The sequence below is a fragment of the Poecilia mexicana genome, unplaced genomic scaffold (genome assembly GCF_051168715.1).
Source record: "Poecilia mexicana isolate PSO_F unplaced genomic scaffold, ASM5116871v1 scaffold_1, whole genome shotgun sequence".
Lineage (NCBI taxonomy): Eukaryota > Metazoa > Chordata > Actinopteri > Cyprinodontiformes > Poeciliidae > Poecilia > Poecilia mexicana.
The window spans coordinates 20192551-20218339 of record NW_028263370.1 but is presented as its reverse complement, the minus strand read 5'-3'; the positions used below and the strand labels follow the sequence as shown (position 1 = coordinate 20218339).

The 25789-nt window shown below is 38.4% G+C and overlaps 2 protein-coding genes across 4 annotated transcripts; one reads left to right on the top strand and one right to left on the bottom strand.

Moving 5' to 3' along the window:
• Positions 1 to 181: 181 nt before the first annotated feature.
• gtpbp2b (GTP binding protein 2b) lies at positions 182 to 11353 on the top strand. 2 transcript variants are annotated; one of them, XM_088006224.1, is made up of 12 exons: positions 182 to 561; positions 1476 to 1502; positions 2172 to 2356; positions 3150 to 3261; positions 3350 to 3547; positions 4259 to 4433; positions 5385 to 5604; positions 6382 to 6517; positions 7442 to 7500; positions 7688 to 7859; positions 8693 to 8857; positions 8926 to 11353. In XM_088006224.1, exons 1-12 carry the CDS (start codon positions 373 to 375, stop codon positions 9106 to 9108), a joined length of 1821 nt encoding a protein of 606 aa, XP_087862350.1. In that variant the 5' UTR covers positions 182 to 372; the 3' UTR covers positions 9109 to 11353. The 2 variants fall into 2 exon arrangements, with proteins under 2 accessions (XP_087862350.1, XP_087862353.1); XM_088006227.1 differs by lacking the exon at positions 182 to 561 and adding an exon at positions 601 to 1397.
• A 125-nt stretch (positions 11354 to 11478) lies between these two features.
• LOC106932388 (apoptosis-stimulating of p53 protein 2-like) lies at positions 11479 to 23844 on the bottom strand. 2 transcript variants are annotated; one of them, XM_015011076.2, is made up of 18 exons: positions 23594 to 23844; positions 21043 to 21190; positions 20269 to 20382; positions 19201 to 19253; positions 18936 to 19037; positions 18040 to 18220; positions 17584 to 17771; positions 16497 to 16661; positions 16151 to 16370; positions 15626 to 15717; positions 15178 to 15541; positions 14508 to 14956; positions 14223 to 14387; positions 13413 to 13550; positions 13176 to 13309; positions 12923 to 13089; positions 12202 to 12401; positions 11479 to 11913 (listed from the first exon to the last, which is right to left on the bottom strand). In XM_015011076.2, the coding sequence occupies exons 1-18, from the start codon at positions 23600 to 23602 to the stop codon at positions 11872 to 11874; spliced, it is 2931 nt and encodes a 976-aa protein (XP_014866562.2). In that variant the 5' UTR covers positions 23603 to 23844; the 3' UTR covers positions 11479 to 11871. The 2 variants fall into 2 exon arrangements, with proteins under 2 accessions (XP_014866562.2, XP_087862344.1); XM_088006218.1 differs by having other exon boundaries at positions 14223 to 14956.
• Positions 23845 to 25789: the final 1945 nt, after the last annotated feature.

Here is a 25789-nt window from a genome sequence, read left to right as displayed (position 1 = left end):
GGATAAAATTAACTAGCTCTGCTGGTAGTCTTACGCTCATTGTGTTGTTTAATTTTAATGGGATTATTCCCTGAAAAACACCTAAATTTAACAAATGTGTTAATTCTTTATTATTTTTGTCAAATGTTTTTGCTTGAGTTTTATTTTGAAAACAATCCAACATTCGCTTCCGGTTTGAGCGTTTTCAGGCGGAAGTTCGACATAAAAATGTAGCTTAACGTTGCTGCTGGTGCTGAGGAGAGAGCATCCGACCTGCCGCAGGTCTCCACTCATCAAAGCCGTGGGATGCAGCAGGAAATGTCCTGGGAAATGCCGTGAATCACCCGTGAGCTCCGTAGTTTCCCGTCGGTCGATCACTGCCTGAGCTCAACCATGGTTGATTTGCTCCAAACTGCCGCGGTTCCTCCCGGAAACAGACATGATGGACCTGGCTCCCTGTCAAATATCAAAGGGAAGAAATCATCCAAAAAGTCGCGGGCCAGACGAGGCAAACAAAGCAGGAAGAGAAGGAATAAAAGGAAAAGGAACAACAGGACACCGCCACCGATTTTACCACCGGAGGTAGCTACCTGGTTCTGGCCCGGGATTAACGCAGGCAGTTAGTCCGTACTGCAGCACAGATGATAAGAGTCCCTCAAACATGGTGGCGCAATGTCTTCAGGTTTATCTGCTTCCGTGTTTAGAGAGAAACCCCCAGGCTAACATCTCAAACTTTAACATAATCTCTCCTATAAGAATCAGCTATAAAACCCACCAACAATTCAATAATAACAATAATAATAATAATAATAATAATAATAATAATAACGGCCGCACAGTTTGTCATTTATTGTCTTCAGAAAGCATCAGTCAACCTTTCGTCAAGCAGGTTTACACTAATCTATATAATAGCAGGTATTTTTCCAGTCATGTTGTCATCATTAGTTCATAATTACTTCATGGCTTTAAGTTCAGTGTAAGACATCAAGTATTTTCACGGATCTGATCCAAGTGAAGTCATAAGGCTGACCTTCCTTACTGGAGAGAGTTTCTTTTTCTGTTTCGTTTGCTTTCAGGTTTTGCTGTCATACCTTAATGCACAGCTGAAATCATTTTCTTCTCTCCGGTGGAACAGTGATTTTTACACCCTGTGCCTCTCAGCTTCCATTTTAGGGCTGTGAACAGATTTTGTCAAGTCTGTCTAAAGTCGTTCAATTTGTGACTCAAGTGCAATTCAATTCCTCGTCCACGCCTCTGTCATGTTCTTCCCTGTGCAAACGTTTCTAAATTAAATTCAGTTTTAATAATACTCTGTGGTTCCCTGCCTGTGTTCGGAGTTATTTGAGCTGGAGATGCTCACAAGACTAATTTTGAAACAATAGAAAATATGATCCTGCTCGACTGGGCACCACTTTGAGGTTTGATGTGTTAAAGCACTCTACATTTTATTGGTGTAGTGTTCAGTAATTCTACATGTTTTCTGTTTTTGTTTACAGGCTGAAGAAGGAAACATTGAATACAAGGTAATTAAGTTTTTATGTTTAAATGTTTTGATTAGGAGTAATTTTGATTTTAAAATGGCATTTTTAACTGCTCAAGCAGCAGAGCAGCTATCAGTATTACAATTCGTTATTATTTTAAGTGGTAATTGTCACTGCCCCAATCATCTTATTGTGTGAATGTTTAAAGGACATATTTTATAATTACAGCTGTTTTTTCATTTTAGTCACTTGTTTCTCACCAAAGTTGTGTTAACTGTCTTGTCCCAAAGTCAAGAAATGCATAAAAATTATAATAAAGACCATTTTATATCATAATTCTACATTAAAAACCCAGCATCAGCATTGGTAGCAAATAGTGAAGCTAAAGTTTTTTTTTATTATTTTAAACAGTTTTACAGCCTGAAAAAAAGTAAAAACATTTATTAAATGTAGTTTCACACATAAAGTGTGCACTCTAAATCATCTTGTTTACATAAAAATGTTTTAATCTATAAGCAGGTAAACAGAAAACAGTTAACATAATCTTTCAGTTTAGATTTAGCCACTAAAGGCAAAAAAATAATTTTGAAAATCATCAAAAAAGAGTAAAGAATGAGAAATATAAGTATATCTCTCTGGTGATCAGAGAAGCACAATTGAATTCCATTTACCTGCTGCACAGGTTTGTATTTGTTTCTCGTTTTTTTCCAGTTAAAGCTCGTCAATCCCACTCAGTACCGCTTCGAGCATCTGGCCACGCAGCTGAAGTGGCGCCTGCAGGAGGGCCGCGGTGAGGCCGTGTACCAGATCGGAGTGGAAGACAACGGCCTGCTGGTGGGTCTGACGGAGGCCGACATGAAAGGCTCGCTCAAGACGCTAAAGAGAATGGCAGAGAAGTAGGTGACCCCATGACCTCCTTTCATTCGCCTGCTGAAGTTTTATCATAAAACCCCCAAAACATCAACTACCAAGTTGAGAACAAATATTAGTTTCTCTATACAAGTGATTTATAAGCTTACAGAAGTCTATTCTCTCAGCCACATGGAGCCAGTGTAGGGACATTAGAACTGGTTTTATGTTCTCTATCCTCCTGGTTTTAGTCAGAACAGCTGAATTTCTGTGTCAAGCCGTTCAGTGATTAGAAGTTGTCTGAATAATTTATTAGTCAGACCTATGAAGACACTATTGCTGTAGTCAATGCGGTTAAAGATTAACGCCTGGATGAGTTTCTCTAGATCTTACTGGGAGATTAGTCCTCTAATCCTGGAAATGTTCTTCAGGTGATAGACGACAGACTTTGTAACTGTCTTTATGTTGCTCTGAAGGTTCAGATCAGAGTTCATCACTACACCCAGATTTCAGGCCTGTGAATTTCTGTTGATTTTGCGGTCCAATATGGTGATCAAGGGGTGAACCTTTTTCAAAAAAACTTGGTCATTATTGGCTCTAACATGCCAGCCTTAAATATTTTTCTTGTAGAACTGAACCAGATAAAATCGAAACACAGATCTGCTTGTTTGAGCTAATTTACCATAAGGAAATATGCTTATGGTAAGCATATTACCAGGATAAACAATTTTATTTCTAAAAGATTTTGACCTCTGGAGCCATCACTACTGAGAGGTGTACACTTCAAGAAGTGTGTTATAATTTATGAAATAATACTTTGTTTTGCTTGTCTTGTTGAAGGGTCGGAGCTGATATAACGCTTCTGCGAGAAAGGGAAGTGGACTATGGCCTGGACAGAAATATCCGGAAAATTGCAGAGGTTCTTGTCCGAAAGGTTCCTGACGATCAGCAGGTGTGTTCTCTGCAACATTGTGCCTGTAAACATGTCATAATTCTGTATTTCCTGCAAGGGTTGGGCCAAATCTATTTTCATTCCTCAGTTCCTGGACCTGCGTGTGGCCGTGCTGGGAAATGTGGACTCAGGGAAGTCGACCCTGCTGGGCGTCCTGACGCAGGGAGAGTTGGATAACGGCCGAGGTCGAGCTCGGCTAAACCTTTTCAGACACCTGCATGAAATCCAGACGGGACGCACCTCCAGCATCAGCTTTGAAATCTTGGGCTTTAACAGCAAAGGAGAGGTATTCCTCTTACTCAGTGGCTCTTTACAACTTTGGCTTAAACTAAAAAAGAATCAGATAATATTTTTAATAATAACAAACACAGATTTTTCACAGTTTCTTGTTTTATTCCTGCAATATTTGCACTGATGAGGAATGAGACTAAAAAAGAAAAAGACCTAACATCTTTCTGCTGAATTTGATGCTTATCTCTATTTTAAATCCTAAAACTAGAAATAAAATGGTGATTCTTTAAAAACGACAATACATTTCCCATAATGAAGTGGTGTCCAAACTTTATAAACTAAAGTTAAATATTAAATCATTGTAGATACCAAACATAAAAACAAGGTTTTGCACGGTTGTGTTATCATAACACACGCCCACATTTTCTGACTTTTTGGGGTTGATTGTTTCTTATTTGGGCTGAACGCTTTGTGTTTCAGGAAAAGTAGGTCGGTATTTGTGGTTCTAGTTACTCCAAAGCTAAGACAAATGCAAAAGAAGTTGTTAATAAATGGGAATCTATTTTTTGTACTTTATATTTTTCTAAGATATTATATATGCAAAAAATTGTGCTCTACAAGATGAAAAAGTGTCCATATGCATCACAGGACTGTTCTCTTGATTTTACTGACACTGGGAAGCTCCAATGCTGGCCAGATATCTACTTCAAAATGTCTGCAACTACTGCTACTTCCTGGATCCTAACGATCCCACTATTCTGCTCAGGTGGTAAACTACAGTGAGTCTCGAACAGCAGAGGAGATCTGTGAGAGCTCATCCAAAATGATCACCTTCATCGACCTGGCAGGTCACCACAAATACCTGAAGACCACCGTCTTCGGTTTAACCAGCTACTGCCCTGACTTTGCCATGCTTGTAGTGAGCGCCAACACCGGCATAGGTGAGCTGCAAACACACCTGGAGAGATAAACAGACAGACAATGGATGAATAATGGATTTCAACTCTTTATCAATCCGTACAGAGAAGACAGGAGTCAAAATGGATTTGACCACATTTACTGTAATAGGCAAAAATGCACTACTTTAGGCTTCACTTGAAAACACACTGTCATAAAGATGACGTCACAAAATAGCTGTTACAAAGTAATGGTACAGCCAAAGGCACAAACTGTTAACATCAGCTTATTACAAAAACGGGGTACATTTCTGCCAAAAATTCAGAAATTTTCCAGAAAAAAATTGGAAATTGTTTTGGAACTTGAAAATTTTCAAGACAAAACTCCTGAACATTTTCTGAGTTTCTGAAGTTGAAAATTTTGACTTTTCAAACTCATAATTTTCAAAATTTTATCTATAGAATTTCTGAATTCTTTCTCGCAAATTTTCACCTCTTCAAAGTCAGAAATCTACAAGTTTATTTCTGTAAATTCAGTTTTTTTAGTGGAAATTTACTCTTCCTTTTTTCTATATTCAAAAAGAGGAGATAGTTTGGCTAACTGAAATAAAATCAATTAGCCAAACTGAAATAAAATCAATTAGCCAAACTGGGACAATTAAATCAGATTCAAATGTCTCTAAACATTTCATTACCTATAAAAGTTGAGAAAAACAATACCATTACAATTTAAAATATTTACATATTAACATACATTCCAACAAATATATAATAAGCACTCTAAATTAACAGAAGTATACTTAATAATGCTGCAGCAAACTTACCTTCATCCGTGCCACACAGCACCGTGTGTTCGACACATATGGTGCAGAATAACTTCTAGCATTAAAATGGAAATGAAACAACACTACAATGTGTTCTTAGCTCTGTTGCAGTTGCATTTATTCCTTGTTTGTGGTTTTCTCGCTCAGCGCGTTTCCTTTCTTCTGTGTCCAGCTGGAACAACTCGAGAGCACTTGGGACTGGCCATGGCTCTGAAAGTCCCGATTTTTATTGTAGTCAGTAAAGTGGATCTGTGCTCCCGCGGCACCATGGAGCGAACTGTCCGGCAGCTGGAACGAGTCCTGAAGCAGCCAGGCTGCAACAAGATTCCCATGGTGGTGATGAACCCTGATGACGCAGTGACTGCAGCGCAGCAGTTCACCCAGTCTGCATGGTGGGTACCAACTTATTGCAAATAGAAGCAGTTCAGCAAAGAAATATTTTCATAGACTCAGACATTAAAACTTGATTATGACATATTAGGGCAATGTAGATACAAAAAAGTGCATTTCCACAAAAAAAACACAGAAACTGAGAATAATCTCAAAAATTTTCTAAAAAAGCCTTAGAAATTTCCAAAAGCAATTTTTTTTTTAACTTTTAAAAATCTAATTTCCAAGATTTGTTTTTAGAAAATTTCTGAAATTAATCTCAAAATTAGAGGGGGGTTTTCTAGCAACTTTTCAACTTTTCAGACTCAGAAATGTTGAAAATAAACTCAGAATTTTTATGTAAAAAAAACAATATCTGAATTTGAAAAATTTTAAATTTGATAGGAAAAATTTCAAAATTTTAGATTGATCTCAGAAGTTTTCTACAAAAAAGACTTGGAAATTTCAAAAAGTAAAAACAAAAATTTACTTTTGAAAATCAGAAATTTCCAAGATTCTTTCTAAAAAAGTTCTGAAATTAATCTAAAATTTTGAAAAAAAAATTCTAACAAATTGTAAATTTTTCAAACTCAGAAATGTTGTTTTCTTATAGAAACATTTTGAGATTAACCTCAAAATGTATGAGTTTTTTTCTTGTAAATTTACTCCACCTTTTTTGTTTCTGCAATGGCCCTGAGGTCTTGTTATAGATTTCTCACTAAATGTGTTTAATCTGTGTTGCCCTTTGAAACAAATTGTTTTATTGTTACTCTTGTTCGTCTGCCTTTTTGTGTGTGTAGCATCACACCCATCTTCACCCTGTCCAGCGTGTCTGGAGAAAGCCTCGACCTCCTGAAGGTTTTCCTGAACATCCTTCCTCCGCTTAGCAACAGCAAAGAACAGGAGGAGCTGATGCAGCAGCTTACAGAGTTCCAGGTCCACAAACACACACAACATGGACACGAGGTTACATTTCCCTCCCTTTTAGGACTGGGTGATATGGCTAAATCTCTTAAAATCTAAAATCTATTAGTATTTTTGCACAAGATCCGATTTAAGATTTTAATCGATTATTTTTCTAACTTTCTTTTCCAAAAAATAGAAATCACAAATGGCAGAAAATATTTTCAAAAAGTGGCTTTAATCATCCCTTCGCTGAGTTGTGCGGCAGAGTATTAGGGACAGGCTCCACGTTTTTTTTCGTTTGTTTAATTACGAGAACATAGTGGAAGAATATCTTAAAAATTATTAGAAAAAGTTGTTTTCATGAAAAAAAAAAAAAAGCTTCTCTAGAGTTATTAAGATCTGATGTGATCACCCAGCCAGTGTAGTTCCTTTTTTTAAATATATGATGTATGTTTGCATAAATCTTTTCTCAGAATATTATGACTTTATTCTCGTAGTCATGTAATATTATGACTTTATTCACAAAATTGTATTAAAAACAACATTAAAAATCTTAGCCTGGCCCTAATAACCGATCATAACATTTATATGAATTCAAAATCCAAATAAAAAGAAACTGTAAAACATGCTTGTCAAACAAGAAACCTAAGGAGTGCTTCAGTGATAAAAGATAAAAAACCAAATTTCCAAAAATTAAATCTTCAAAAACCCAAAATTTGATTAACTGATAAGATTGATTTTTTGCCCAGCTCTAGTCCCATCAGAGGATGTAGAAGTATAGCTCCAAAAACTAGAATAAATAAAGCTTACATAGGATTTCAGAAAAAAGAATACAGATCGTACTGTCCTAAATGTTGAAAGGTTGGTTTGGATAGGTTTTTTCTCTTAATGAATGAAATCATCCATGTTAAAAGTTGTTTTTTATGCTACACATGTCCAATCATGTGTTTGCAGGTGGATGAGATCTACTCAGTCCCTGATGTTGGGACTGTTGTTGGAGGAACTCTGTACAGGTAAGATGGCATGGTCTAATTAAAGGTTAAATCTTCTAGTTAGCCATTTTGTTGCTAACGCATAGATTAGCAATGCTGATGGATTGTCAGTTGACCTTATTTTTGTCAGTTTAGATTCAGTTTAATTTAATTTATCCCAAAAAGTTTGAAAATAAAACCTTAACACCATCTTTATTTTTTCTGCCAGTGGAGTTTGCAGGGAGGGCGAGCGACTCGTGGTTGGACCCACTGAAGAGGGTCGTTTCCTGCGCCTGAAAGTGGGCAGCATCCAGAGGAACCGCTCGGCCTGCAGGGTGCTGAAGGCCGGACAGGCAGCCACTCTGGCTCTGGGAAACTTTGATCGCTCACTTTTGCGCAAGGTCAGAGGTCATCTAATGTTGGGTTAATAATTAGGACAGAAATTCAGGCTCATTGGTCCGTGTTCACTGATAACCAAAAGGACTGGTGGGCACACTTCTGCTAACCCGCTAATAGAGGAGCAAATTTAGCTCTATCGCGTTTTTGATCATTTTGAAAACATTTAGCGCACATAGCTTTAATGTTTTCTAAACTTTCAGTTGAAAAAAGTTAGACATCTTTGCAGAAGTTTTGGTAGAGTGCACAAAAATTGTACTCAACTAAAATGACCCAAGTAAGAGTAATAAAGTATTTGGTAAAAGTCTACTCAAGTGCAAAGTAACTGATCAAATTATCAATCATTTAATATTTAAAAATTACATAATCAGATGGACCGCATATAAAGTTAAGTGGGAATACTGAAATTTTAAGGACAATAATTTATACAAGTAACAAAACATAAAATCAGGCAAAAAAAAAAAATCCAAATCAGTTTCTTTTAATGGAAAAATTATGAAACTTTAACAAGACCTGCAGGTGTGTCTGTGTCTGGTGAAGTTTTGGTTAAAACCTGTTTGATTTTCATTCAGTGGGTAGAAAAATCCAGAAATTTTACTCAAGTAAGAGAATAAATATTTCATAATAAAATTACTCAAGTAAAAGTAAAAAGTAAAGCATAATAAAAATGCTCTAAAAAATAATTTTTTTTTTCAAAACAGTTACATAAGTGAATGTAATTGAGTAAATGTAGCCGGTTCCTACCCAACTGTTAAGAATTCGTCATAAAATCAGACGTTTATATGCATGCTCTTATTTTGAAATGGATGAAGAGTGTTCCACTTCCTGCGTATTGCAGGGCATGGTGATGGTCAGCCCCAAGATGAACCCGACCATCTGCTGCCAGTTCGAAGCTGCCATTGTTCTGCTCTTCCATGCAAAGACTTTCCGGCGGGGTTCGCAGGTCACCGTCCATGTCGGTAACGTCCGGCAGACGGCTACGGTGGAGTGCCTTCACGGAAAGGTTGGTGGGTTTTCTTATTCGTGTTGCATTTGGAAACACACTGTTAAATCCTTCACTGCTGGTTTCAGGATGAGCTTCGAACGGGGGAGAGGGCCGTTGTTCGCTTTCGCTTCATCAAGCACCCCGAGTATTTGCGACTGAGCGCCAAGCTGCTCTTCAGGGAGGGAGTCACCAAGGGCATCGGTCATGTAACACGTCTGCTTCCCCAAGACCAGAATCTGAACCATGACCAGAATCTGCAGGATTATTAGAGACGATTTCACTGGACCAACAAAAGCTGGCTTTATGCTCCTGCCAAGCTACATGCATATTAACCCACAGTCTAAACTTCACGAAGCTAAAAATATTTGGTTTCTTACTCAAGGTTGCAAGAACAAAGTGCACAAGAAGCTCAAGTGTTGAAGTCCTGATAAGTTCATCTCACTGCAGCAAACATCCACTTTAAATTTCTGACTAATCACACATTAGTTGTTGTTCTGCCCAGATGACAAGTCAACAACAAGCTGGACCACCAAAACCCACGCCAGCCTGGCAAAAGATTGGCCGTCTTTTGCCAGACCTTGGTCTTGAGCCAGAGAAGGGTGGAGTGCTTCCTGCCCCAAGTGGAGGAGTTTCAATATCTCTAGGTCTTGTTCACAGATGGGGGAAAGATGGAGCGGAGATCGATAAACGGATCGCCATGTCGAAAGGTGAAGCTCTCGATTAACCAGTTGATCTACGTACCTATCCTGATCTAAAGTCACAAGCTCTGAGGAGTCACCGAAAGAGCAAGATCACGGATTTAAGCAGCTGAAATGAGTTTTCTCTGCAGGGTGACTGGGCTCTTCATTAGAGAAAGGGTGAGAAGCTCGGTCATCTGGGATAGACTCAGAGTAGAGGCGCTGCTTCTCTTTGTCAAAAGGAGCCATAAGAGGACACGATGGAGGGACTAAGTTTATCAGCTGGACTGGGATTATGTTGGGATTCCCCAACGTAATCTCAACCAGAGAGAGAAAGGCTGGGACTCTCTGCTAAGGCTGCTGACTTCATGGTGGATGGATGAAGTGCACTCTTTCCAAAAAGTTCCACTTTTTCTCCTCCATCCATTGATGAAAAGCAAGTCTCTTCATCCAGATGTGGCTCACATCTGGCCTCTTTTTTCTTCTTGCAGTAGTTTTGGCTTTTAGCTTTGATATGAGTCTCTTCTTCTTCTCCTGTTGGAGGAAATGCTTGCCTACTTCATGCTGCCAGACAGGTTCTACTTAAGTGATTTCTTGATTCAAATTAAATTGAACTCGTTTAATTTTCATTCTTAATTTGGATAGCTGTTTAATACATTAAATATTCCTTACAAAACTGTATTTTGCTTTTACTGAGGTTATCTATCTGATACTAAAATATGTTTGATCTGATATATTTTAGTGAAACTAAAACGCTAAAGCATCAGAAAAACTATTATAACAATTTTTTTGATTGGCCTCAGTTTCACCAACTTCATTAGGATTTTAAAATCAAATCTGATGTTGAAAGCTATAAGATACAATTGTGTCTGAATTAGAACCTACAGCCATTTCACTCAACATGGTTCAATTGTGGTTGATTTTTTACAAAAACTCCTGTTTTAATTTAAAACAAAAGAGTGAAGATAATGATGTCAAACATAAAACCTGTTCAGGAAAATGTTTCCACGTACCAATGACAGGAGGAAGTACTGAAACTAATACGACATATTACAGTACTATTGCTTTGAAGTCTGTATTTAGAATAAATATATTTTAGTACTTATACAAATGAACATTTAAAAATCCTTTTATCTCCTTTTTTCCCTCATTGTCTTCCATTGTGTTGGAATGGATCCATAGTTTAAGGGAATATTTATCCACGTTTTTCAGTTTTGTTACTCATCCATAATGCAGAAACAGTTAAATCTTCATCCACATGTTCATTGTAGCACTTCTCTAAACCTGCGTTTAAAAAAACCCACAAACTATATTTGCATCAATCAATTCAAAGACGTTTTTGTATTTTGAAGGTTGTTGGTGAATCTGTTCAGGCGAGCGCACATTAAATTCAATTTGTACCAGCTGGATCCGAAACACGGACCTCCTTTTTCAAAACAGCTGCAGTGGAAGACGTGTGTTGTTGGTTTGTAATTATGTGAATTAAATGCACACTGCAACTACGCCCAGTTAAGGCTAACCTGCATGCTTGGTGATGGGCAGGTGCTCCACACCTGAATGTGGTGACTTTAACTTATAACCTTTTTTTGTTTTGTTTTCTTGAGGATTTGTGCAATTTGTTAATCTAATCTTGAATGTACTCCATGGTTCTTGTCACTATTGAAATGCAGTCGCTGCTGACTCTGCTCTGTATTCGGAGGGTACATGTGTGCCGCAGAGTTGGCACTGCTGATTCTGCAGAGTGTAGCAGCTGAAAACGGACACAGAGGTTTAACGTTTGCTTTTCCTTATCGTCCCTCAAGCTCTTAAATAAAGAGTTGAAGTTGAAAGCTGAGAATGTGTGACATATCTTACTTTTAACATCCTAGCAACATGTGTTTTTATTTTTAATGTTTATATTCATGCTAATTCTTATGTCTTTGGTAAAATCACCTAATCTGCAGTAAAACAGGACTATGCGGATGGATGAAATGCCTTTAATAATAAAAAAAACAATGTTCAAACCATTTTAAAGAAAAATCTAAAGCAATAACTAGCTATTATTATAGAACAAGCTGCAAAACTTCCCCTCCCACACTTGTTTCTAAATATATATATTAATCAACTTTCTAAAACTAGAAGAACTCCAAAATAATTAAAATCTTGTTTTTTATGTGGTTTTCTGTCTTTGTTGGGCAGCTCTGTTTTGAAAAATAACCACTGTAGTCCATTTTAACGGTGGAAACTGATGAACTATTGTTTCTTCTTTCTCTACAACAGTTCTTTGTGTTGGTGGCAGTAGTTCAAGAGAAATGGTCTGTAATTGTGCTGCTGTTTCTTCTCATTTGAATTCCTTCAAATGGAAATAAATCATTGCTAAGCGAGGCTCCTCTGCCGTGGCTTGATCCTCGGATAGAGCTGGGAGAAAATGAGAAAAAGTTTCTCATTAAAAGATTAAGTTTCCAAATTAAACCAATAAGAACTATTTGAATTTCATTAGAGAGCCTTTATATAAATAAGTAAGACCTGGAAAAGGTTAGAAAGCGTCACAATGTTGAGAGAGGAATGAGTATTTATTAGGGATACTCCAATCAGGTTTCTTCCCGCCGATTACAATACCGATAACCCATGAGGGCTGATCATCAATACCAATCATCACATGCACCTAAGAAAGTGGAGTGGAGTGTAAGCTGCAGTTCATCTTACCCCAAGAAGGTTGCGGGGAATGTATCCTTCATGGTCGCCACATCGAGCCCACCACCATTCTGTCTCGACCTCCCCTTCCTGTTTCAGCACCGTCAGGCAGTCTCCTTCGCTGAAGCCAAGCTCGTCCTTATTTTCAGGCTTATAGCTCCACAGAGCATACACCACCCCACGGTTCATCACTCCCATCTTCTCCTGAACACCTACAGCGGCACAGACAGGAAACTTGATTAGATTAAATAATTTATTTACTGTAGCAGCAATTCCCTAATATTACTGTTTGTTTGTTTGTTTGTGTTCAAAGCTGAACTTAGTGTTTTACATCAGACACCTTGCTGGGCAGCTTTCCAAGTGGTCACACTTGTCTGAGGACATCCTGTTTGCAGCCTCACAATGGCGAGGAAGTACTGTTGATTATTTGTTAGACTCATCTTGGTCTAATGATGTCGAAATGTGTGTAGAGCATGATAAGAGGATTGTTTAAACACCGATTCTGATTGTACCAGTTGTGAATGTTGCCGTTAAGCTCCTTGTTAGAGAACAGCAAGTTGTGCAAAAAAGTACTGAAACACTGAACAGCTGGACATGTACATTCAAAGGTTCAGAGAAGGTCACATTAAGTTCACCTGTAAATGTTCGTAGTGGATTTTAGGTTTGAAATTTAACTCGAAAGCATAATGTCCTAGACTTTTTGTGAGTAGCGTATGTTTAATGCATATCTCACCATAAAGGAACTGGGAGCACTGTGCATAGCCCTCCTCCAATTCCTCACACTTGTCAGCTGCAGTCTGCATGTCACTGTATGTAGCTGCAAACACAGCTGCCCCAGATTCCACCAGGAACTTGCAAACCTGAACATTGTTGCAAGAGGCAGCACAGTGCAGGGGCGTCCTAAAAGGGAAACAGACTCTCATCAACTGTGCTCATGATCATGAAGGTGAAGCTTATCAGAGGAGCTCACTGAAGATCAGACTCACCAGCCATCACTATCAGCAGCATTGACATTGACACCAAATTGAACCAAAAACTTCACTATGTCAGTGTGGCCGGCACAGACAGCATTGTGCAACGCTGTGATTCCCTCATCGTTAGGCATGCTGGCATCATCCACCTGCAATATCAGCAACGTGAAAGATCCATTCATCCATCTCATTCTTCACCCAAATTCACAACTCTAGCCTTGCAAGGGGGCATCAGCCAGAACCGTAACTTACATCATAGATGACTCTCTGGACAAGGTCAAATTCACCCTCCAGAGAGGAATCCAGCAGCAGGGCCAGAGGGCTGAACTGGACACGCGTCCTGTGCTCCACGCGGTCAGAGCCAGGTTTACGCAAGATTGACTGTTTACTCTGAAAGACAGAGCAGAAAGTCTATTACCAGAATCTGTATATTTCCTTAGTGAACAGTAGTTATTTGTGCTAATTGTTTGGTCCTTTATAGGCTAAGGTTTTTTCTACTTTGGTGAAATTGTTCCTCTACCATCATGGGCTGAAAGGAAGGAGAGGAGAGGAAGAAGCCACTGCTCCAAAAGAAACAGAGGAGACCAGATTACAGTTTTTAAACTGGGGACAAAGACCTTAATGCAGCGCAGTTGGTAGCACTGAAGGTCCGAAGCTCCAATCCCAGACTGGGAAGTTTTTGCATGTTATTCTTGTGCATGCATGAGTTCTCTATCTTTAGTCCAGCTTCCTGCCACAGTCAAAAAGCATGACTGTTAATATAACTGATTACTCTAAGTTGATCTTAGGTATGAGTGTGCATGTTTGTGTGTCTGTGTTTAGCCCTGTGATGGACTGGAGACCTGTCCAGGGTGCTCCTCACCAATAAGGGAGTGTAGGTGATGGACGAGTGTATCTGGCTGAGGATTGAAATAGTTTATTAAGTCTTCATTCATCATACAAACTGCCCATTTGAAAAGGGTTGTGGACACCTTGAGAGTCACTGCTTGTAAGGGGAAGAACATTTTCCTGCTGTATTTTTACAACAGCAGAAGCATCTTAACTGGTAAAACTGTTACTCACAAGTGGGGCTGGGTCTTGTAGAATCGGTTGCTGAAAGCTGAGTGTATCATCTGCAGGTTCTTCCTCCTCACAGCTGGGAAAAGGCGGAGGTGGCCAAGTAAACATCTCCTCTGGAAAGTGCTCCTGTTGAGCTGCAGTGGAAGAAAGTTCTTCATCCTTGTCTTCCTGTGGGGATAGAAGGAAAGGATCAGGATCTGGGATCAGGGAAGGTGTTGTCAAACTGTCACTGTTGTGTCCAGCTGACATCAGAACAGCTAAACTTTTCTCTTTCACCCTGGAACTGACATCTTTCTTAATGGTCCTGTCGTCTGGAACTGTGGACTGAACATTTTCCTCTGGTGGACTGATGTTCTTCATAGGAATGGTTTCCATGGCAGCCAGAGTTGTCTGCTGGTACAGAAGCTTCTCAATATTAAATCCACCCGGGCCTTCAGACTCTACAACTGAGCTGCGTTTTTTTAGAGGCCGGGGGGCGTTGTGCAGTCGGCGGCGGAGGCCCTCCAAGTCGGCATCAGAGTTCCTGTGAGGGTTGGACGCGAACGGGAGGAGCTTGGAGGGACTGAGTGGACGAGGAATCGCACATTCTGCTGTATCAGCATCTGCACCTTTGTCATCATTGACAGCAGATGAAATGGTATCAGTCCCAAACTCACAGAGCCCAGATCTCAAGGAGGTGTTCTCTGAGCTGACTGTTTGCGGCCTCTTGCCACCTGGAAGGACTGGTTTTCCGTACACTGCACAGGAAGAGACGGTGATAAAGAGTACACAAAAATAATCAGTACACTTTAAAACAAAGGCTCTATGTCCAACATAGAGCCTACATTTTGGATAATACAATCCAACTCAACTTAATTTTGAGAGTACAGTTAGCCCAAAAAGTATTCATACACCAGTCAAATATGAAATTACACTCCCTAACACAAAACAAAGGAGAGAGAAGCTGGATCGGTATCACCTCGTGGTTTGCTGCGGGACAGTGTGCCCTGGCCTTCTGCTTGGTAGGCTTTACCAGGGGTGGCCTGCTGGGTGTACATCGAATAGATTGATGAAGCTGCCAGAGTTTGGGGTTTCTGAAACACAGGTGGAGGCACATCCATGGGGTTTGGTGTGTAAGGTCGCACTGCAGCTGCAGGAGGACTTTCCTTATTGCTGTGCAGAGGGAGGGTGTTGCTGTGGGAAGACATGACCCCTGGATCCTTAAGTTTCTTTTTCCCAGGAAAGGTCCCTGTCCAAAAGGCAGGCTTGGAAAAGGTTGATGGACCAGAGAAAGGAAATAATTTCGGTTTAGTGGGAACTGCTGGTGGCACCGTTGACTTGGACTGAAAGCAAAAATAAAACACAAACAGAACCATTAAAGTCATGCAGCTGAAAACAATAGAAGTTAAGCAGAAGTCTAGTAAGACCTGGTTATCCTTTAGCTGCGTCTGTGCGGTGTGACCAAGTCGTGAAGCACCAGGGGAAGGAATGTAAGTGTTGTCTTTTAGGGTCTCCACACCTACAAAAGATGCTTTACATTAAAATCTTTGACTTTGAAGAAGCCTTTTTGTACCCTCAACATAATAAACTGCATCTCTTTGGTCCCTTAATTCATTCTATAAACAGTGGTTTTGTTAAATACTGTAGACCAAATGCGTTTTTTGTCTCTCCAGACCAATGGTTGTTAACTTTCCTAACAAGTAATATGTGATACTCGACTGTAACTTCAGAATACTAAAAATACACAGAGAAACAAAGCCTTTACTAAAACTAACTGACCATAGCTTTTATAGCAGAGGTTTGACATATGAGGGCAGCAAGTGGAAGCAACTTGGTTTTCTGGACAAAAGTTGCTACAATTACTTATTTCTGTGTTGAAACCTTTCACCTTTCAGAGTCAACAATCATCTTTAAAATGTCTAAACCAAAAAGGAACAGATCACTATGCTTACTAATGCTTGGTTTGGCTGGTACAGCTGGTGGCTTTCGGGATGAGGCACGCATTGGTAAGGTGGCAGTGCCATCTGGATATGCCGACTTCACCATCGTTTCCTGGCAAGGAAGCACAGCAGAAGGCTGGGAGTTTGACCTAGAGGCGGACTGGATGTATGGCCCCACTGCTGCTACTCTGGAGCTTGGCTCATGTTGAGGGTTGACGCTGTTTAAGGCCACCTGACAAATGATGGCAGAAATCAAAAAGGTGCACAAATACAACAAAAAGCAATGGACTTTCTTTGCTTTGTTGCTTATCTCCTCGTGATAAACAGATATTGTGATACATGTATTATTTAAACTTACTGGCAGGTTCTCTTTCTGCTGCAGGGCAGCCTTTTTCTTCCATAGTCTCCCTTGAAGCTCACCAAGACGTTGGTCCATTGCAACAACTTCCATGTTGTTCTTTTTCAGCCTGTCTTTCTGCTGCTGCAGCCTAGCACTTTGTTCCTGGTTCAGCTTGTTCCTCAGCTGGAAAGGAGGAGGAAGTTAAATCATCAACAAGGTGATGAGTTTCTGCTTGGTGACCTGGGGAAAATCTTAGTTTTCAAGGTGTTACCATCTTGAGCAGTAATTCTGCTGCTTTTTTTAATTCACAGGTACTACAGTCTTATTCACCAACCGGACAACTTGACTTTGAAAAGTAAAAATTAAAAATAAATTAAATTCTTAGGCCTCTAATTCACCCAGCAGCATAGGGCTGGATAATAAATCAATAACTATATATATTGTGATTGACACATAATCAATATCCATAGATAATACATGTGATAAAATATTCTCTGGACTTCGATCCTGACTCGCTCGCTCTTTGGTTGCCTGGCAACAACTTGCTTGGTAACAAGCAGTTTCAAGTTCCCTCAACTTTGGTTACCTAGCAACATCCTGTTGAGTAGCTTGCACAGCAGCAGTTTAAGGTTTCGCCACCAAGCCTCATAACTGCTTAAAAAAAGCAGTTATGAAATAAAAACCTGTGGTTTTATTTCCACAGGTGTGAAATAAAACCTGTGGATCAAACCAAAGCTAAGCCGTGAAGCGTGCCAGAAGCTGAGCGCTGTAAACAACCAACCCCACTGCGAAGAGAGAAGTGCTTAACACGTTTTATTTTGGACATTTAAAGTATTTTCCAGTTCCAGTGTTAAAAGTTCTTTACAAAACTGGTCTGTGATTGGTTTTGGATTATTATGTCATTATTAATATATTACTTGGAAATGGCCTCAAAACAATAATTACTGGGGCAATTTGTCGTCCAGCAAAATTTGTTATCATGATAGGCCAATTGCTGTCACTGGTTTAAACCTTGGCTACAAAACATTTACGTGTCACAATTAACCAGCTTGTTATAATTAAATTATTAGGCACACTCAATAAACTTTTATGACTAAAGTTTCACCTGCAAGTCTTTATATAAGTCCTTTAGCTCGGAAGAAGAGTTGTGAGGATGAAAAGGAAAAGGAGGCTCAAAACGAGCATTTCTTAGTGCCTCCAGCTGGCCGCTCAGCTCCTCCACCTTGGCTGCAGCCAACTCCAACTCGTTGTGCTTCCGCTGAAACAGGCTGGTCATCTGCTCAATCTCCTCCACTGGCACAAACAGAAAATAAACATCCCCAACACACAATGTCACTGCACACAGCAAGTTACTTCCTTTAAGAGATGCTGAATGTGGAAAAGGTGGAGTTGGAAGTTCTCCTTGCCATCACCCTAAACTTTAGTGCCCTCTTTCTCAATAATCAAACAATCTGACATATTTTCCTCACAGATCAATTGTCAGCGGTGAAAAAACGGCTATTTAAAAACAGTTTTAATGCTGAAATGTTTCAGAGTTGGTACAAGAAGGAAAGCCTCTGACCTAATTTGGAGTTTATGTTTCGTTTCTGCTCCACTTGGCCCCTGAGAGCCCGGACCCGTAGCAGTTTGGCCTCCTGGTTGCGTATGTTTTCTTGCAGCTGAAGCAGTCGGTCTTGCCCAGATGCCTCCTGATGCTGCTCCTGCCTCTGATCCTGCAGCTTCAGGTAACACAGCTGCTGCTCCTGCAACATCCAGCAAAAGCCCTTCATCAGTCAATTTACAGGCACATGACGCTGTTCTAGTTTAATATTGTTTTTAACATGAAAAGCAAAAGTTGACTGATTTTTTATTGCATTTACACTTTAAAAACATTTATATTAAATTGGGGTGCTTAGAGCTACAAGATAAAAGTTACTCAGCAACCACTATTACCACTTAATACCTTAAACCTGGGATCAAAATTAAATTATGCGTTCTCTTGTATCACAGCTTCAGAAAGCATAAGATGATCCTGAAAACAGCGGATGATATAAAGCAACAGTGTCTCATTACACACATGATGTGTGGCGCAATAAGCAATTAATTAATTAATCATATGATGAAATAAAATAATTTCCATTCAGTACATTTCCTTGACAATACAGCACACACTCTCCTGCCAACAACAATAATAAACGGGCAGACAGCTGCTTTCCCATAAGATCTACATGTGTGAATAATCTGAACTCACAATATTCTGTATGAACAATAGATGTGTTCTCCATCGCTGAGGTTGGAGAACGGCCTAAACACTGATGAGTGACATAAAGGTCTTCCAGCATTAAATCAGACAATTTCAAATGTATATAATGGGTTCAGTTCAATAAGGCTGAAACTGGGCTGAAGAACAACGGGGTCCTTCGGTAAAACTATTAATAGTAGTCGTATGCATGCTGCAGAGTGCTTGGTGTGCTGTACCTTGAAGGCCAAAAGCTGCTGCTGGGCATCAATCTGCTGCTGCTGTCTTGTTGCCAGATCCTGCAGCTCGCTCAGCGACATATCCAGAGGAATAACTGAGAACTGCAACAGAAAGCTCAGTCCGAGTTTGTAGTCACGTCATCATATTGTTTTTCTCTCTATCCAGCAGTCATTATGCCAAATTACACAACCTCTGGGTGCGTTTCTTTACTAGACTTTATGATGTAGTGTGATATCGATGTTTCTGAATAAATAAAGATCTTACCCCATTCTCTGTGAGTCTTTCCAAAGTAGTTTGGTCTGCAGCTCTGCATCCAGCTGAACACAAAGACAGATTTATCTTTTCAGACTTGCTACAGTGTTAAGTACAAAATACACACAACAAATCAATCATACGTTAAGATATGCTAAAGTTAAAGCAAATCAATACTTAAAAATACCGTGAACAAAAAACACAGATGGAGCAGCCCACTTAATTCCTTCAGCTCTAAGCTGATTACTGCCTGAGCTGCTGGAAATACATGCTGAATCTGTTCTTTGGGAGCTGCAGACCCTCCTGCAGATTTGCACTACATGCTGCTAGATACAGGCACACTGGATTAAGGTTTCATCCAGATCCTGTCTGATTGATCTGATGGTTCTCTATAAACATATTTTCTTTTGAACAGGTTCAGATCGGCATATGGATTATTCAAAACATCTTCATTACATTTTTTGCGCCAAATCTTTCTTAGATAACGAGATCTTAGTCAGCTCAATTCTTGTCACTTTAAATCTGAATAATCAGCTGCTGGCCACGCCCTCAAATTCAACGTTTACACTCACATGTGAAAATGGCGACAATCAAATGCAAAATTATACAACATTATTTGAAAAGCAGAAGTGGGCCTTCCTGTACAGCCAACAAGATGCATGTCCAAATGTCCACAACAAAATGCCTGTTTTGTTGTGGTAAGTCCACAACAAAATGCATGTCTTTTCCAGCGGCCATTGTACGGCACATACAATGGTAAAACCAGCTGACCAAATGTGCTGGAACTCCACTTGGGTTGCTAGGTAACGGGCTGAGCTTGGCTGGGGTTGCTAGGTAACAGTGCAATGCTCATCAATTGTGACTCAACAAAGGTTTTTGTAACGGCTCATTTTCCAAACACCAAAAAATATAAACTTAAAACAAGACTTTTCCAAGCACCTGGGCTGTTTTAGAAGCAATGGAAGAACAAAAACGTGCCAAAATTAAACTTTGCATAATAGCCCCCCTTTCATCCCTTCTTTGATGAATAAATCTGGAAGATAAAAGTAAGATTATTTAATAGTCTCTGGTATATCCAACCTGTTTCGTGTCCAGAGGCTCTTTGGTATCGCAGGATGTAGCGCACCTCCTCTTTCTGCTGGCCCCATCGCTGCAGCACCTCCAACATCGGCTCGTCTTCTTCAACCACACGCTCTGAAAGGTTAGAAAACAACACAGAGACTTTAACATGCAGCTATAAAAATATAACTGCTCTTTAAAAAAGATCTCCTATTGATCTTATCGAATACAGAGAGGTGGGCAGTATTTTTAAGTCTGTTCTCTGAGCTACAGGGAGCAATAAGGACTTTCGAACTGGGGTTATGTGCTCCATCTTCCTGGTTTTAGTCAATCAATCAATCAATCAAATTTTATTTGTATAGCACATTTCAGCAGCAGGCATTTCAAAGTGCTTTACATGATTTTCAAAACATCGTTTGGCAAGTCAAAACGCTAGCAGCAGCATTCAGGATCTGATTGGTTTTTTAGTCAGAAGACGCTGTTGCAGTATCAATGCGACTAAAGAAAAACACATGAATGACTTTCTCTAGATCTGGGACATTAGACCTTTAATCCTGGAAATGTTCTTCAGGTGATAGAAGGCCGACTTTAACTGTCTTTATGTGGCTCTGAAGGTTCAGGTCCATCACTATACCCAGATTTCAGACCTGATCACTAGTTTACATCTGTAATAACTGAAATTGTGCTTTGACTCTAGATCGTTCCTCTTTAGGTCCAAGGATAATAACTTCAGTCTTTAGTTATAACGGAGCAGTAATCATGAAAAGCTGTGGTCAGTATTTATGTAAAACTCACCTGAGCCTCTCCAGGTCTCAGCCAGGTAGCAGTCGGCCTCACCAGGCTCCTTACAGAGCTCCACAACGTCTCTGCACAGCATCTCTGGCATGACGGGTACCTCCGTGATGCGCTGGTCGTTGCTGCCAAGGTGTACGGTAAGGAACATCTAAAAACATGGAGCAAATTATCCAGGAAATGTTTAAAAGAGGTCAGAAAGACTTAGAAAACAATCTACCGTAACTAAAAAGGTTGTTACAGTAGAGTATTTCATATGCTAGGTATGTAAGCAATAAATTAATTAATCATGTGATAAATTGAAACAATCTCAATCATTTCCATTTATTGCTTTTATTTTGCTGCAAAAAACAGTGTAATAAAAGTCTTCAGTCTGGTGCTTTGGCCTCAACTAGCCCTTTTTTTGAAGGACGTTTGTTTACAGAGACATAATTTATTTTATTTGTTGTTTCTGTTGTTTTGTTTATTTATTTTGGATATTTAAAATGTCTTCCAGTTACAGTGTTAAATGTTCATTAAAATTTAACATTTATTGATCTTTGAGAATGTGCTCTTGCATTATTATACCATTACTTGAAAATGGTTTCAAAGAAGAACAATGTTGTCGTTTATCGCAATAACTTTGTGGACAATTTATCGTCCAACAAAATTTGTTATTATGACAGGCCTACAGGTGTGTTATAAAATAAATGTTAGTACTGACCAGTTCTTAGTGTTTAAAATGAATTGTTTGAAAAATGTAAAATAAAGCAATACTTTATTAGTGTGTGGTGGAAGATATCAAACCATAAACCATTTTATGTCAGATTTCTGTTCTTTTTATAGCTGATATTTACGTTATAAAAGCTGCAAAAACACAAAACCACCCAGTAGTTTTACTCTAGTTTCTAGAAATTAGAGAAAACTAACTTTCCAGCAAGGTGTAGGAGTTTGTTTTAGGTAAATAATTCTTTAATTTAGATTTAAAAAGCACCAGTTCCACTGGGAGATTATTTCACTTCTAACAGGGAAAAATGTCTTATGAGTGAAATAATCTGGTACTTTTTAAATCAATATTGAAGGACTATTTAAATAAAATAAGCTCTTAAAACTTAACATAATGATATTATAAGCAAATGTTTCTATTTTGAGTTCTTGAGTTATGTTATAGTTTCCCTCAGATTGGAGTCAAATTCAAGGGGAGATCCAGTTTATGAAGGTAATTTACAGTCTCAATGTTTATAATGTTGAAATTTAGATACATTAAGAGCATCATGCAAAAGTCCATAGCTGCAACTAAAAATGATTTATGTAATCAAATATTATATTGATTATTCTGATGATTAATCGGATAAAAACATTGCCACATTCTGCTGATTTTTTATTTAACCACTTAATCATTTTAAATACAATATTAGAAATGCATAAAAGGTTGCTAATAAACAAATAATTCTTGCCTAAAATGCATTAGCATGACATTCCAGTAGTCTGCACTTTTAAGGAAAGCAGCTGTGAAACATGAGTCAGTCTGGATGCTGCAAAGAATTTAAAATGTGAAACAAAGGACAGTGTCGGAAGTTTGCTTCAAGCAAAACTGTTAACAGAGAAGTTTGTCTCTATTTCCTCAAACTGGTGATATCAGGTTCCTCTATTATAACAATTAAATTAACTTTTGACTGGAAAAAGACACATGTAAGCATGTAAGCTCTTATCAGTCACTTCCTCACCTTCACAGCCCAGAGGAGGAACATTAATGTGCTTTAGTTGATCATATAATGTACGTAGTTTCCCGCGAAGCAATGGTGATAAAATCAAAAATCCCATTAGCTGGGTGATTCATACAACGGAGTACTAGGGCCATGGTAGATGGAAAATAAAAAGAAGGAAAAATTTTCTGCCAGAAATTTTCTAGAAAACCCCCCAGAAATTTCTGAGTTTGAAAAGTTGAAAATTTCAAACTTTTGAAATGTAGAAAATTATAGTTTTTTTCCTGAAAATTTCTGAGATTATTGTCAAAATTTCTGAATTTTTTTCTAGCAAATCTTCAACCTTCAAACTAAAAAATTTCCAAGTTTTTTCTAGAAGATTTCTGGACGTAAATTTACTCCTCCTTTTTAAGCCCACAATGACTCCAATATGCTGTCGAAGCTTTTTAATTCTACTTTTTGATAGTTATTAAACTCCATCATTACTGGAATCTCCCTGGTTTGCTACTAGTTGCAGATAAATCAATCAATCAATCAATCATAAATCAATACTTCCTCTCCTCAGTCCAACTGTTTAATTGATTATGAAGTCTCAATTGTCAGCTAAAAGTACAATCATAGACAGACAGACAGACAGACAGACAGACAGACAGACAGACAGACAGACAGACAGACAGACAGACAGACAGACAGACAGACAGACAGACAGACAGACAGATAGATAGATAGATAGATAGATAGATAGATAGATAGATAGATAGATAGATAGATAGATAGATAGATAGATAGATTTCGTTTAAAGCTCCGATTACAGCATTTAAAAGTTAATATTAGATATTTATGCTGTGAAATACAAAGTTCCTTCTCACCGGCATCATGCTGTGGAACTGGTACCGTCGGTTCGGAAGGCTCCTCCTGTTTGACCTGTTGCAGAAAGGTTCGTCTGGTCCGGTCTGTCCAGATTTTCTCGCGCCTTTATAGAAAAGCACCGTCGATATTCTCGTAACGGGGGCAAAGCCTGGTGTCGGTCCGCGGCGCGGAGGCAGAATCCCGGCCGCTCTGTGACGCGCCCCGACGCTCCTCCACTATCACCGGATCAGCTGCGGACTGGACAGCGGACTGAGGGCCGCAGGAAGCGGGACTGTCAAAATAAAAGCCATCAAGAGTCCGATTATTGATTTAATAATAATAATAATAATAATAATAATAATAATAATAATAATAATAATAATAATAATAATAATGATGATGATGATGATGATGATTCCTCAATAAAATGTGAAGCTTAAGTAGCTTAAAACAACAAATAGATGATAAATTAACTGTGATTTTGAATGTACTTTTTCGTAACTAACACAACAAAACTGAAAATGAATTACTGACAACAACAACAACAACAACAAAGATAGGAATATTACAAATATTTACTATTTAAAAATATTTAATTTAAAAAGACACCATTACTGGTACTGCTATTTGTAGTATATGTCAGAGATTGATTCATTAATGTCTTAAAAATCAGAATTTGGCTTTATTTTTAGATGAGTTCCATTCCTGAATATCTTAAAATAACAGATAAATCAACTGTGATTTTGAATGTATTTATGTTTTTGTCACTTATTCAACAAAACTAAAAATCGGATCAAAGGCAAAAGGTTTACAATAATTTCACTGAATAAAAACTTAGAGTTATAAATTCAAAGTTGTTTGTATATATTGATGATTTTTGTCATTCTTTGTTTTGTTGTTTTTTTGGGGGGGCGGGGGGTTACCTGAAACAGTAAAGTGTAAAAAAATAAAAATTGCTAACAGGGCACATATGTTTCACTGCTCTATAAATAAACAACATTGGTTTGGACATAAAGATGTGACTTTTAGAGAGTTAATCATAACACACTGGAAAACAAAGATTGATATTTATTAAGATGTATCACTTGGTGCATTTTAACTATAACTCATCTAAAGATCTGCCATGAAACATAATTAAATCTGAAACAAATCAACTAATACATCTTCAACAGAAGGAAGGTAAATAAACCAAAACAGAACAATATATAACAGAATGAAAGTATTGTTCCACAGTGGGGAAATTCAAAAAAGTATAGCATAACAAAAAACTACAGTTAATAAAAACAGCAAACCCAGATTTTAAATATCAAAGGAAATTAGTAGCTGGGTAATAATAGCTATAATATGATTCAAGGCACTCTATTTAAAGCCTATTTTTACTGTAATTAGTTTCTCTGGTGTAAAAGTGAAACTTATGAACATTGTGTTCTTCAGCAGGTCCTATCTGTGTTTCAGGAATCATGTAGAAGTCAGAAAAATGTCAGAAATTGAAAGAAAGTTTTCTGCAAACACTAGTTCTAAAATAAAGTATGTTTTCTGACAATTTGGTGCATCCATTCTGCAGAAAAAGCGCAGTTTAACAGGTGTCTTGTTGCTGTGGTAACCGTGACCTCAATACAGACAGATAAGAGCCACTGAGTAAAAATAGAATTAAAAAAAGAATAAAAAATTTAAAAAAGTAAAAATAGAATAGAATAGAATAGCCCTGTCTGTATTTTTGCTATTTTTTTCCACTTTTTATAAATAGTTTGTTGGATTCTATGCACACATATTGTATATCTACTCAACTGCATTTCTTTTCACATTATTATGTTATTTTTAATAGCTGTGCGTTATTATTTGTTGTCTGATGTAATTTTGTTCTTACTGTATTCATATTTTTACCTTTGTGTGAATTGGAGCTGTAAATTAGCTTTAGCTGTAAGAATGTTTCTTTCTTTAAAACGCATCAGCTGGAGACAATGTGTTGTTGCTAAGTTTGTCTGCGTTTTCCCAGTCAAACAAACAAATACATAAATAAATAAATTGTTGTATATGCATTTTCCCAGTTACCTTTGACCTGCTGACGTTACACTTGAATTTCCACATAGTGGGACAGTAAGGATATTTTTATTCTATATAATCACAAGTTCTCATTTCAAACTTCTCCAATCCATGACTGTGTATTAGGGCCATATTGGCGCTTTCACTGTTTGTCTCCAACGGAAGGAGTAACT